This window comes from Dipodomys spectabilis, unplaced genomic scaffold (assembly GCF_019054845.1).
Source record: "Dipodomys spectabilis isolate Male_0828 unplaced genomic scaffold, ASM1905484v1 ptg000891l, whole genome shotgun sequence".
Lineage (NCBI taxonomy): Eukaryota > Metazoa > Chordata > Mammalia > Rodentia > Heteromyidae > Dipodomys > Dipodomys spectabilis.
In genome coordinates this window covers 7,091-20,312 of record NW_024871568.1, presented here as the reverse complement: position 1 = coordinate 20,312, position 13,222 = coordinate 7,091, and the positions used below count along the sequence as shown (strand labels likewise).

The window sequence follows — 13,222 nt, the reverse complement described above, 5'->3', positions numbered from 1 at the left end:
GGGAAGGATGGAAGCGCCAGAAGGGAGAGCCGGAACTCCGCCGCGTCCGCCGCCGCCGCCGCCGGCTCCGGCTCCTCCTGTTCGTAGTTCAGATGTCTTCAACCTTACTGCTCTCCGTCATCGTCCTCTTAGTGGTAATCCGATCTACCTCTCTCTCTCTCTCTCTCTCTCTCTCTCTCTCTCTCTCTCTCTCTCTCTCTCTATTTTCAGTTTTCTCCACACCGATTTACTTTAGCTTGATCCTTGCATCGTAAAATGTAACCGTTTCTGGTATTTCCTGCTTGATGTAGGACCTTAACTTTAACTGTTAGTGACTGATTATTTTTTTTTATTTTCCAGATTTTTGCGTCGTATGGATCGAATATTTCTTCGAATAGCTTGATGATCTTGCACCAAGTACCGGAAGGGCATGTCGGGGTGTACTGGAGAGGAGGTGCGCTTCTTCAGACGATTACTAGTCCAGGTCTGATGCTTTGTGCTTTGGCTTGTATAGTGTTATTTATCGGGAATCAACGTTATACGGAATCGCCCACGGTTTTGTTTCGGTTATCACTTTGTTAGGTTTTCATTGGAAGCTGCCTTTCATAACCTATTACGAGCCGGTTCAAGTGACTCTTCAGACTGATCAGGTGAGTGCTCTTTGTTGATGTTCTGCGTTGTGAATATGGACGGTTCTTTTTTAGACGAATTTAATTTTTTTTTTCATATCGGAAACTTGGATTCAGGTCAGGGATATTCCATGTGGGACCAAAGGTGGTGTCATGATTAACTTTGAGAAGATCGAGGTGAGTTAGCAAATTTCTCACTGTTTCTTCTTTCTTGTACCATCAAGGACTTAATGTCACTTGAAGTGTATGAACTATGAATCAATTGAGATACATTTCGATTTGTAGGTTGTAAATCGGCTGCATAAGGACCATGTGTACGATACACTGCTGAACTATGGTGTGAAATACGACCACACCTGGATATATGACAAGATTCATCATGAAATCAATCAGTTCTGTTAGTTCGCATTCTCTTCAACAAGTGTACATTGATGTATTTGATCAGGTACTCATGAATGTTTAAGGAGAGTGTATTTCATTGATATTCTTGTTTGGATCATAGCATTGCAATTTGGGTATGTAGTTGCTTGATGTTGCTTTTTATTCCTTTTTTTTCGAGAGGGTTGCATTTATTCCCACTAGACTACTACTAATTGTTTAAACTCTCTCAACATTGGTTTCCGCATAGAATGTCGCCCTTGTCCTACTTATTAATTATTGGAAAAATCAAAATCAGTGGCTCATGTTTGGTAAAAGATATTATCTTCTTGCAGATAGATGAAAAGATGAAAGAAGCACTACAGGGTGATTGCACTCGCTATGCTCCTGGCATTGAGATTATCAGTGTCAGAGTGACGAAACCAACCATTCCTGAGAGCATAAGGAGAAACTTTGAACAGATGGAAGAAGAGCGTACCAAGGTGCAACTATTTCCTATCAAATGAATTTCACCATCCACCTTTCGTTTCATCCCAAGGGATGAGGATGAATGGTGGTTGCATTTACCAATTTTTCCTGTGAAAGAATTCCTATACTATTGGAGAGAGCACGAGTAAGTTTGGTGTGTTCCAAAAAGTTGCCGGGACCCTACTTTGAATTGCATAACTAGGTAGAAGTCAGCGGCTTAAACTCTTGGTTGACCTGTGGAGCAAACTCTCCAAGATCCATGAATGATGTCAGGGAATTTCCCTCTTCATTCCCAGCTTCCAGTCTGCCCAATATCCATTACATTTACTAAGCGAATGTTAATTGCTATTTTATTACATTAGTCGTCTGACTACAGGTTGATCTTGTACATGTACATCTGTGTGTAGGTGTTAATTGCTATAGAGAAACAGAAAGTAGCTGAGAGAGAGGCAGAGACAATGAAGAAGATGGCTATCAGTGAAGCCGAGAAGAATGCTAATGTGAGCAAGATCCTCATGCAACAGAAGTTAATGGAAATGGACAGTTCTAGGAGGCAGCAGGAGATTGAAAATCACATGTACATGGCCCATGAGAAGAGCCTCGCTGATGCTGCTTTCTATCGGTAATTATGTTCCCTTTTTTTTACTCTGGGAGAACATTTCCGGATGTGGTTTCGGTGCAAGATAGTTAAACCAACATGCAAAGTGGTGTTTAAGCATCTGCTTGGTAGGTTCTAACGAGTTTGCCTGATTTACCTTGTACACAGTGTTATGAAAGAAGCTGAAGCAAACAAGTTGAAGCTTACTCCTGAGTTTCTTGAACTGAAGTTCATTGATGCCATTGCTGTTAACACCAAAATCTTCTTCGGAGACAAGGTAGGGGAAGAGCATTTTCTTTTGCACAATTTCATCTGTGCATGGTTTTTCCGAAGGCTTGCTTGCTTCATTAATTGGCTTCCTTTCCCAGGTCCCGAACATGGTTCTCGATCAGAGACTGCTAGGGAATTTCCTCCATAGGATGTCCAATGAGGTCATCAAAGGAGGCAGCTCTGAAGAACACATTCAGTCTGAGAGCAGCATATAACGAGAGAATGGTGCCTGAAAAAAAAAAAAAACCTTCAACGGCTTAAATAGTAGCTGATCCTCCGTCTTCTGCCACTAATCGCGGTAGCCTGCCTGCATCATGATTTTGATCATTGTAGATATGGTTTCGATACAAATGCATGAAGTTATGGTTTCACTAATCTGGCTAGCTTCGTGTTTCCTGGATTTATTTTGGTTTCGCATGAAAAAGATATGTTTAATTTTTTTGTGGAAAAGGATTACCCCTAAGAAATTTAGGAGAACATTTCCGAACAACTTTTATGAATTTGCTTCCAAAATTTCTCCTGTAAATTTGGGCCTCACGGGAGGACCAATGTGTCCAAATCATACCTCGTCGATCAGAAACCTTTAAATTGAGGTCAGTGATCGAACCTGCGGCGATTAGATATCCAGTAATCATGAATTTTGCTAAAATAAATATTGAGTTCGAATCATTTAAAATATAAAAATATAATTTGACCGGAACATAAATTAGGTGAACCTCAGATTTCGTAGTAGAGGAAACATGAACATTGACGACGAAAAGGTTTTGACTTTAAACATGTGATGGGGCTTTTGATTGGCCAATTGGAATTTACCTCTTCTCTCTCTCCTCCCGTCCAACTGCAGAAAAACAGAAAATTATTATGACACTTTTCTGAGTTCCCTCGACCTTGGAATCTTTTTATCTGAATCTGACCCGCCGCCGTTGGAATATCCCCCGGTGGTGTTGATGCCATTCTTACCACCAAGCAGCAGCTAACCACGGTATGAATCTTACACGTGCGTTGACTTTCTTTGTAACCCAAGGCCAAGCCTACTTTTCACTCTTCATTTCACATGGTATGGTTTCCGTTTCTTACATGTAAAGTCTCAACCATATGTACTTTGTTTTTCTAAAGGGAAGTTCATTTACTTCATTATAGTGCTCAAGGTTTGAACCCTAGTCCTGAACTACAATTCCAGTTAGGTTAATGGTATTGCAGGATTCTCTAGGAACTTACAAGGAGAGGATCATCTCTGGTGGTGGGCTGAAAATGTATCTGGTGGAGAACAAAGCTGGAGCCATAGCTTGCATGTTGCTTTCCCTTTGCTTGCTGGGAACTTGGCCTGCTCTTATTACTCTCCTAGAGAGACGAGGCCGTCTTCCCCAACACACCTATCTCGATTACTCTCTCGCCAATCTCCTGGCTGCTGTGATATATCGCCTCGACTTTCGGCGAGCTTGGCTCCATGGCACCGAATTTCTCAACCCAGCTTTCCCAGTTGAGTGTATGTTCAACGAACCGACTAACCAACTTCAAACCTTGATTTGTCGGGCTGATTGATCATGCTAATGTAGGAGAACTGGCCGTCGGTGTTTGTTCTCAGCCTTGGGAATCTAGCGACTCAATATGCTTTGGCATTTGCTGGTTTATCAGTGACTGAGGTCATCACAGCTAGCATGGACAGTGGTCTTTGGTTAGTTGCCATTGGTGCTCCTGCAACTTCACAAATTTAGAGCAAGCAACTGTCTGTAAAGGTTGTGTTCGGATTGATTTTGGTGCAGGAACAACCGTGAATTACTTCCTTGACAACAAGCTCAATAAGGCCGAGATTCTTTTCCCTGGCGTCGCTTGCTTCTTGATCGCATCTTGTCTTGCTTCGGCTGTTTACAAGTCCAATGCAGCTGACAACCAAGTAAAGCTTGAATCTTTGTCCTCTGATGAAAAAGATGAGCAGGGTACTTGCGTACTCTTATTGTGTTGAAGTCCTTAACTGTAGAATTCATTCTACGAATTATCGGATGAAAAGCGGAAACTGACAATAATAAACTGACCTTTTGACAGGGCTACAGATTCTGATGTCCCCGGAGAACCTTTACTTGGTAGATTAGAATAGTTGTCTGGTCTGCAACTCATGTTGCTCATTTTCTATAATTTTCTTAAAGACTTGTTTATGCAGCAACAAAGGATCCGGAGGCCGGAAATGCATCAGTAAAATGAAAACTTTGGAGCAGCAGGACTCCTGCTGGAGCTTGAGAACAAAAGAGCAATCAAGGTTGCCCCAAAATATAATGCCTTTTCGGTCACTTAGAAGCATCCACTATTCACTGACTCATAGCCATATCGTCTCCTTGCAGGTTCTAGGAAAGAGCACATTCATAGGACTGACAATTGCCTTCTCTGCTGGTGTATGCTTCTCCATCTTCTCTCCAGCATTTAACTTGGCAACAAATGATCAGTGGCACACCTTGAGGAAAGGTGTCGCTAACTTGGTCGTCTACACTGCATTCTTCTGGTTCTCGATCTCCTGCTTCGTCGTAGCCATCATCCTCAATCTTACTTTCCTCTATCACCGGTGTTGGGATTACCGAGATCGTCGTGGAAGGCTTATATCCGAGATTGGAATGGCAGGTGGTGGGCTTTCTTAGCAGGTCTCCTCTGCGGTGTAGGAAACGGCCTCCAGTTTATGGGCGGCCAAGCAGCAGGGTATGCTGCCGCAGATGCTGTTCAGGTTAGTCTAATGCATATATGACCAATCTAAGCAACTGTCCGTAAAGACACTGACTCAATCATCTTTATATTATCGTGGCGCTTATATCAGGCACTTCCACTTGTGAGTACTGTCTGGGGGATAGTCTGTTTGGAGAATACAGAAGATCGTCCCGGAGAACTTACACACTGCTCGCTAGCATGCTGTTCATGTTTGTAGTTGCAGTTTCCCTGCTCATTGCATCAGCGGGACAGAGAGAATGAACTCGATGTGCCTACTGCCGCTCCTTATCCCAGACGCCAGACCTGCTGCAGCCTGCAGTTGATTGATGTACATATACATTTTTTCCAGAAACTGGGAATTTCGTTAATAATAAGATCATAGGACATCTTTTAATAGTGCATTTAATCTACAAAAGATCTCTAATACATTGTAGCTATAAAAAACCAGAAACATTGGACAGTGTAAAAGACAATATCTTGACATCTCATGTAGTATAAGACGGTGAAATGAATATACGGTCAACTTTAAGGCAGGAGGAAAGATGTGAACGATGAAAGAATCTCCTTTGGATTGAGATAGAAGGGAGGCAATCTTGGTTAAAGATTAAGCTTGAAAAGGAAAAGAAAAAAAGTTGGCGCTAGAAGGAGGGCTTGAACCTCCGACCTTGTGGTTAAAAGCCACACGCTCTAGCCAACTGAGCTATTCCAGCTTGGATGGTTACGACAAGGACCTGTGCCAATATATATACAAATGTTGACAAAAAGAACCAGAAACGAGCAAAAGCTCAAAAGCTCTCTCTTTTCTCTCCGCCGGTGGCCACCAATCTCACATCAATGCCGCTACTACAATGTGGAGAAGAAGACCACCTCCTGTTTCACTTCTCCCCTTGTCCAAACCATTTTCTTTCTCAACCTCAACCTCCTTATACTCCTTCTTGGACCCTTCAATCTTCTCCTTCCCTAAGAAGCCACCTCCTCCTCCTCCTTCACCTTCACCTTCCTCCAATCCTAACTCCCCAGAGGCCACCCAATCCCCAATAACCCAACACCAGCTCGAGATCACCCTCCACCAATCCCTCCTCGCCAAAGACACCGACCTCGCTTGGAGATCCTTCAAGTCCCTTCTTCCCAACACCAACAACCCCCTCTCCAACTCCCTAATCACCCACCTCGCCTCCCAAACCGACGCCTCCGTCCTTAACCTCAAGCGGGCGTTTGCCTGCTCCGTTTACCTGATCGAGAAGAACCCACATGTGATCGAGTTCGAAACGGTCCGTTCCCTTCTGGGTTCCATGAAAGATGCAAACTTGTCTGCCCCCGCGTTTGCTCTCGTCAAATCCATGCTTAGATACAGGTACTTTATGCCTTTTTCCATGTGGGGTGACTTGCTGGTTGAGATCAGCCAGAAGAGTGGTAAAGGCGTGGCCTTTTTTCGGGTTTTCGAGGAGTGTTGTAGGGTGGCTGTGGAGGAGAAGGTGGAGTCTATGAGACCTAATTTGAATGCTTGCAATGCCGCGTTGGCGGCGTGCTGCTACGAGATGGCGTCGGTGAGTGATGCGGAGAGCATTGTGGAGAAGATGTCGGTGTTCGGACTTAGGCCTGATGAGCTAACCATAGGTCTGCTTGCTTACTTGTATGCATTGAAAGGGAGTGTAGATAAGGTTGTTCAGTTGAAGAGTTTGTTGTTTGGGCTTGGTTTTCGGAGCAGGAGGTTCTTCTATGGTAGTTTGGTTAGTGGGTATGTGAAGTCTGGGGATTTGGGGTCCGTTTTGGAGACTGTCCTGTCCGGATTGAGGGACGAAGACAATGAGGGTCCGAGGTTTGGCAATGAGACTTACAATGAGGTGGTTAAAGGGTTTGTGAAGGCTGGTGATGTAGCGGGGTTGGCAAATTTGATTACCAAGGCTCAGGAGTTAGAGCCGGAGAGTTTAGAGTATGATAAAACTGTTGGTTTTGGGATAATAAATGCTTGTGTTAATCTTGGATTTTCAGACAAGGCGCACAGCGTCGTGGATGAAATGGATGTGCAAGGCGGTTCCATGGGGCTCGGGGTTTATGTGCCCATCTTGAAGGCTTATTGCAAAGAGCATCAAACAGCTGAAGCTACCCAGCTGGTCATGAAGATCAGCAATGCAGGACTGGTTTTAGATGCAAACAGTTATGATGTTCTCATTGAAGCATCCATGGCAAGCCAAGATTTCCATTCGGCTTTTACGTTGTTTAGGGACCTGAGAGAGAGCAAAGTGGAGGATCTGAAAGGCAGTTATCTCACAATCATGACGGGGTTGATGGAGAACCAGCGTCCCGAATTGATGGCCGCATTTCTGGACGATGTTGTCGAAGACCCTCGAGTTGAAGTGAAAACCCACGACTGGAATTCGATTATTCATGCCTTCTGTAAGGCCGGTCGATTAGAAGATGCTAAGAGAACTTTCAGAAGAATGGCTTTCCTTCAGTTCGAACCAAATGATCAAACATACTTATCCCTGATCAATGGATATGTGACGGGGGAGAAATATTTCAATGTTCTATTGCTATGGAATGAAGTAAAGCGAAAGGTCTCGGTTGAGAAGGATAAAGGTTTAAACTTTGAGCCGAGTTTGGTTGATGCATTCCTTTATGCATTGGTTAAAGGAGGCTTCTTCGATGCTGTGATGCAAGTTGTAGAAAAATCTCAGGAGATGAAAATCTTTGTGGATAAATGGAGGTATAAGCAAGCATTCATGGAAACTCATAAGAAGCTCAAAGTATCAAAGTTGAGGAGGAGAAGCTTCCGCAAGATGGAGGCTCTTGTTGCCTTCAAGAACTGGGCTGGTCTAAATGCATGAAGATGTTGAGTTATTCAATATGTTGGAACCGAGTTTTACAATTTTGCTCGAATTTAGATTAGTTCAGATATTATGTGGTGTTAAAACATCTTTAAATTATCACTGGAATTGAAGATGTGCAAATAGCTCTGTACAAAGATATTCAAGTGCTACTGTTCTTGGATATCAACAATAGTAAATTACTACAATGGAAACACCTTCTTGTGCTTAAAATAAAACAAAAAGGCAAAGTACAAAATCCCACACGCAAGTCCAGTTATAATCAGAACCCAGTTAAATGTTGACGAATTATTAAAAACTGAGGCTTCGAAGTTCATTCCGAATACTCCAGCTACGACAGCAAAGATTGTGGCCACGAAAGTTGCAGCAGTTAGAAGCAACTCGAACTGGATCAATTGGTTCTGGACATTTCCCTGCTCATGAAGGAAGGATGAAGACATAACTCAAAGTCAGGATTCGTCGATGGACGGGAGGAAATTGATGAAATTTCAATAAAAAGGCGTTAAACCACAGCTCACCAACTTGATGTTGATCAGATCTTCAGTATCGTCAATATATTCTTTAAGCTACATGGGGAAAAAAGTTCATGAGCTAGATCGAATGACTCGAAGAAAATCATAGAAAGCATCTTCTCTGGTTCCAAGGCCAGACAAGCTTTCTTTAGTTGTTCTAATAGCATCATTTGACTATTTAGAGAAGTAAGTGGTAGTAAAAATGTAAGAGCTGGAAACAAGGTAAGAAGTGGATCATGTGGCAAATAAGCTCTCACCGAGAACAACTTGCTGAGCGTGTGTGATCAATAGCAACAAAATAAGCTTCAAGCAGCATTTCAAGTTGATCGATATTTTCGGCTTCACTAGAACTTGTTAGGGGTACTATGTTTACTTGTATTGACAATACTGCTGAATGCCCTTTGTAGTTGCTCTGCCCCACTGATTGACCGCACCGGTGAAACAGGTGCAGACTTTGAAACCTCTTTGCTCATCGTTGATGTAACATCATCAAAATATTCATCATCTGCTGCAAAGCCTTCCAATCTCTGTTTCTTTTCTGTTAAGTACATCTCCGCCATGTCACCATCATCATCCATGAGATGTTCTATTTCATCATGAACCTACAAGTTCCATCAGAAACAAAGATTAGAAGTCAAGTATGTGATAGGAGAAAGGGGGAGAAGACGAGAGTTTACCTTTTGAACTCGCTGAGTCAACGCAAGAAGCTGGCCTTTCAGTCTACGGACGCGTTCCAAATTAAGAGTATTGATAGAGTAAGCTAGCTCATCCAGTACCGGATATATTTCCATTTCCAGTTCTTTTACCTGGTCAAGAAAGCATACCATCATTTAGATAAATGGAAATTTACATTAATATTCACAGGGAAATACAGTCTATCTGCAACAGGTTACAGACTACCTGGACATCAAGAGTCAAACAAATTAATTCCAGAGCCAGTTCCAAAGCTCTAAATTCAAATGGCAAGTCCTCTGAATCAGCGGCAACCATAAGTAATTGTATATAACAGATATTTTTACAAAGTCAAGTCAACAACAGCTCTTTTTTGTTTACCTCCTTGATCCTTGTTCATCTGTAGCCTTTTGCAGAATTCCGACTTGAATTGGACAACACATCCATCCAATGAATTCATCAGAATCACCTCATCGGCAGTGATGATACATCTAATCTGTTCAAGATTGACAACAATAGCCTTTTCCCGTCCTAGAATCGCTGAAGGATAAATAAAAAGAGGGTCCAATAGACGCAAATCTCTGGCGGGCAAAGCGCAATGCTTCATAATGGTAGACTTATCAAGTTCTAAAACATTCAAGTTCCCACTCTGATCGATCTTGACCCAAGAACGACACCCATGTCCATGGCCCCGTTTCTTTAATCCTTGAAAGCCAAACCCCTGATATTTCCCAAACCCATCAAAAGTAGGCCCTCCAGTCTCCATTCCACTTCAAGTTCTTATTTCAACACATCAAGAAAAAGCCGAATTGGTCATTGTTCTTAATCAACTCTTTTCAGACTAAACCCAGTCTATTGTTCTTCATTCATCTACGTACCGAGACCTGATGGCGACCAAAGTAAATAACCTATAGGCAAACAAATTGGAACCAATTAGTCACCCCGGAAGCCACGCCAACATGACATCCTCTTGCTCACTAAAACCAAATAAACTAAACATGACAAAGTCACAACAAAGAAATAAAACAAAGGAGAAGGACCAAGCTAACATAAAGCATCTGTTTTAACCACATTAATTCCCAAGAATGAGAAGAGTACCACATGCTCATAGAGAAGCTTCAATAGAAACAAAGGCAAAGAATAAAAAAGGAGGAAAAAACCGCTAAAGTAAAACCAACCATAAAAACTGGAGCTTTACAAAGCATATCACGAGGAACCCATCACTCCAATGAAGAAGCTAAAGCTAGCCCACAAAAATACATAAGCAGAGACACCAAGTTGGCACCTAAAAAGACAAAACCAATCACAAAAATGGAAACTTTAGAAAACCCATCAAGAGGAACCCACCACCAATGAAGAACTAGAAGATAACCCACAAGCACTGGCTCAATAAGAGACAACGAATTCACAGCTTCACAAGTCAATGGTCAGATTCCGGGAGGCAAATCAGACAATTCCAGCGCCAACTTCCACCCTCGGACAGTCCTTTTTTCACTGTCTTCTTTGCTTCGGTTGGATTAGCCGAGACGGACACGAGGAAGAAGATGATTGACATTTTCTGTTTCTGTTATCAATGATGATCGCCTGTGTTACACGTCACGTCTTTTTTTTCTGGTAATGGGCTTTCTATTGTTAGTGGGGCCGCGTAGCAGGCCCATATCGGCGGGTCTCTGTTACTGACCAATGATTTTTTTGGGCTGACCACGGTCCGGGTTTGATCCGAATACTCACAAACCAGTTAATCGGTAACTAGTACGGATGTCGTGTAAGAATAACGAGATATTGGAACTTTCAGGTCTGTACATGATTAAAGTTTTCATATTAAGAATTACTATATTATATTAATTTTTTTTACAAATTTGGTATAAAATACACTCCATTCGATATAAAATTTCACAGCATTATAAAAGAGATCGACTTTGATCTAGTTAATCACCCGACAACGTGTTATAATATACCAGCAATTATTAGAAAAAAAGAACGTGGTTCCTACTCACCCCCCTAGGATTGCCTAAATTGAGGATATGAAAACTAAAATTATTTGTACATGCTCTTATTATTAAAAACATATTCCAACCTTTGGACCCAAGTTTTTCTTATAGATTTCCCGAGAGAAGATTATTGGTGAAGTCCAACAGAAAATGACATAAAACACCCTGCAACAGCCGACGTGGCAACCATCAAAATCGTAGCGTATCTATACGGAGTTAGTTAAAGATGGCGCGAATGGTATCCCCGAGTTAGTTGAAGTTTCCTCTATATTGTCGGAAACGCCCCCCTTTGATTTTTTCTCGTCCAAATCAAACTCTCTGTCCAAGATTTTCCCCTTTCTCTTCCCTGTGCCTTCCATTTTCTTAAATTTTTCTTTTGAATTTCTTTGTTGGATTTTTCTCTCTCGCCCTCCATTAATAGACCCCAACGACCAACATTGTCAAGACGAAAATTTTTCATTGATTAAGCCAAAAGTTAACTCTTTTAAAATAAAAACGACATCTTTGGTTTCAACTTTCAGGTACCCATTTCTCCACCATTAATGGATTCTCAAGCTCTGTCCTTTTTCTTTTTTTTTTTTGTTTGCTTATTGTGTTTTTGTTCATCTGATGATTTACGGATTCTGCAATTAATTCGCTTGTTGCAATGTCGTGTAGATTTGGACGAGACAGAACCGGAAAAGCGCATCGCTTTGTCGACACCGCCGCGGCTGCCGGCGATTTCCCTTGTAGCCGTTACATTACGTTTAGGGGTTTAGTTCGTCAACCCTTTGAAGAATTTGGTGAGTTTAATTTGCCGATGTGAATCGAAGGATCCAACTTTCAGATTCATGTTTGATAAGAATACATTACCAGTATGTTATTTCATGTTCTAAATCACCTGGTATTCAAATGTTTCTAAGTCGACTAATCTAAATTTAATCCGAGCAAACCAGAAGTTTTAAGAAGATGTTGGTATATATTTAAGTTGCTCACAAATGGATGCAATGGAGAGCCTAAGCATGTACTTGTTGTGACATGGATGGGATATTTTTTGTTCTTAATTGTCCACTTAAACAAGATCAGAAACATGGCACCCGTAGTTGTGTGATTATATTATATATAACGTTGTCGATGCCTCTCTTCGTGTTGGATGTGCACATTGTTTTGGATCTCATTGAGTCCTTTAATTTGTTTCTCCCAGCTCTTGAACCTGCTCTTCGTTAGATCAGATAACTTCTGTCTTGAACAAATGGAAGAAAGGCCACTTGAAAGCTCAATGCTTGAGGAGAAGGAAATGGAACACTGGGGAGGAACCGATGAGCATTCAGAAGGAGAACATGTCGGGGAGGAAGGCGGGTCTGAGCACTAATCCATTTGAGACGAATCTAAACCTACGAGTTCAAGCAGAAAGCGGAGACAACTTTGAGATAAACCCGGAAATGGTAGCAGGGGAAAGTCCAAGCTCAAGCTAGTACTAATTCATCTGAAGGAATCGTTATGGATGTTGATAAAAGTATGAGCAGCATCAGTCGTCACTTGAGAGCAACTCCATCAGTAAAATTAGTCTCTCCAACTTCTTCTTCGTCGACATCCTCGGAGGATCTCTTTATAGTATTGGACCCCAAACCAGATTCTAGTCCCTTGCTGCTTATAGATTGCCCCATTACCACACCTCAAGACAATGCAGATGCTACTTCCAGTAGTAACTCCTCTGAATTGGAAGAGAAGAGGAATGACTGCTTTCCGGGTCCGATGTTATTGTCTCTGGCTCCTGATGTGAAGCCTGGACTCCCGCCCGCATCACCAACCAAATCCCCTCCACTTCAGGTCATGGATAGAACAACAGCAGATGGATACGACCCTTACAGGATTCCAGCTTCTGTATTCGATAAAAGTCCATCTGCGACGCCACAAGACTGGAGTGTGGCTTCGAATGAATCGCTGTTTAGCATTCATATAGGAAACAGTAGTTTCTCTAGAGATCATGCCATTATGTTGGGGGACTTCAAATCAGGCGAGTTGTTCGCTTTAAGTCCAAAACCTCAATTCACAGCTCCAAGCCCGGTTCCTAGATCCCCGGTTTGCGCCGCCATTGACAAGAGCAATCGTTATCCCTTCCAACCAGAGAAAAATGTGGTTGTAGTCCCTCCGATAGCGGAAGGAAACGAAATGGAGGCAATGAAGAAGCAAGCGGATGAAGAAGAACGCAATCCATATGCAGCAA

At 42.2% G+C, this 13,222-nt stretch overlaps 3 protein-coding genes, 1 non-coding gene and 1 pseudogene across 4 annotated transcripts; 3 read left to right on the top strand and 2 right to left on the bottom strand.

Moving 5' to 3' along the window:
- Positions 1–92: 92 nt before the first annotated feature.
- Positions 93–2,537, top strand: LOC122102799 (erlin-2-B-like). The gene is given in 10 exon segments (XM_042673491.1): positions 93–134; positions 340–463; positions 562–629; positions 726–785; positions 894–1,007; positions 1,009–1,053; positions 1,322–1,468; positions 1,862–2,076; positions 2,221–2,329; positions 2,421–2,537. Coding segments are annotated over 10 exon segments (1,041 nt in total).
- A 1,036-nt stretch (positions 2,538–3,573) lies between these two features.
- LOC122102796 lies at positions 3,574–5,274 on the top strand (annotated as a pseudogene).
- A 375-nt stretch (positions 5,275–5,649) lies between these two features.
- On the bottom strand, positions 5,650–5,723 carry Trnak-uuu. Its single transcript has one exon. It is a non-coding gene; the product is annotated as a tRNA-Lys (tRNA).
- A 138-nt stretch (positions 5,724–5,861) lies between these two features.
- On the top strand, positions 5,862–7,841 carry LOC122102797 (pentatricopeptide repeat-containing protein At1g69290-like). The gene has a single exon (XM_042673489.1). It carries the CDS (start codon positions 5,862–5,864, stop codon positions 7,839–7,841), a length of 1,980 nt encoding a protein of 659 aa, XP_042529423.1.
- A 182-nt stretch (positions 7,842–8,023) lies between these two features.
- Positions 8,024–9,791, bottom strand: LOC122102798 (magnesium transporter MRS2-5-like). Its single transcript, XM_042673490.1, is given in 8 exon segments — positions 8,024–8,254; positions 8,360–8,407; positions 8,611–8,634; positions 8,637–8,712; positions 8,714–8,955; positions 9,031–9,159; positions 9,254–9,324; positions 9,407–9,791. Coding segments are annotated over 8 exon segments (1,206 nt in total).
- Between the last annotated feature and the right edge of the window lie 3,431 nt (positions 9,792–13,222).

What these genes read in the sequence shown, in the direction of transcription:
- LOC122102797 (XM_042673489.1), top strand. Translation starts at nt 5,862, where the DNA reads ATGTGGAGAAGAAGACCACCTCCTGTTTCACTTCTCCCCTTGTCCAAA.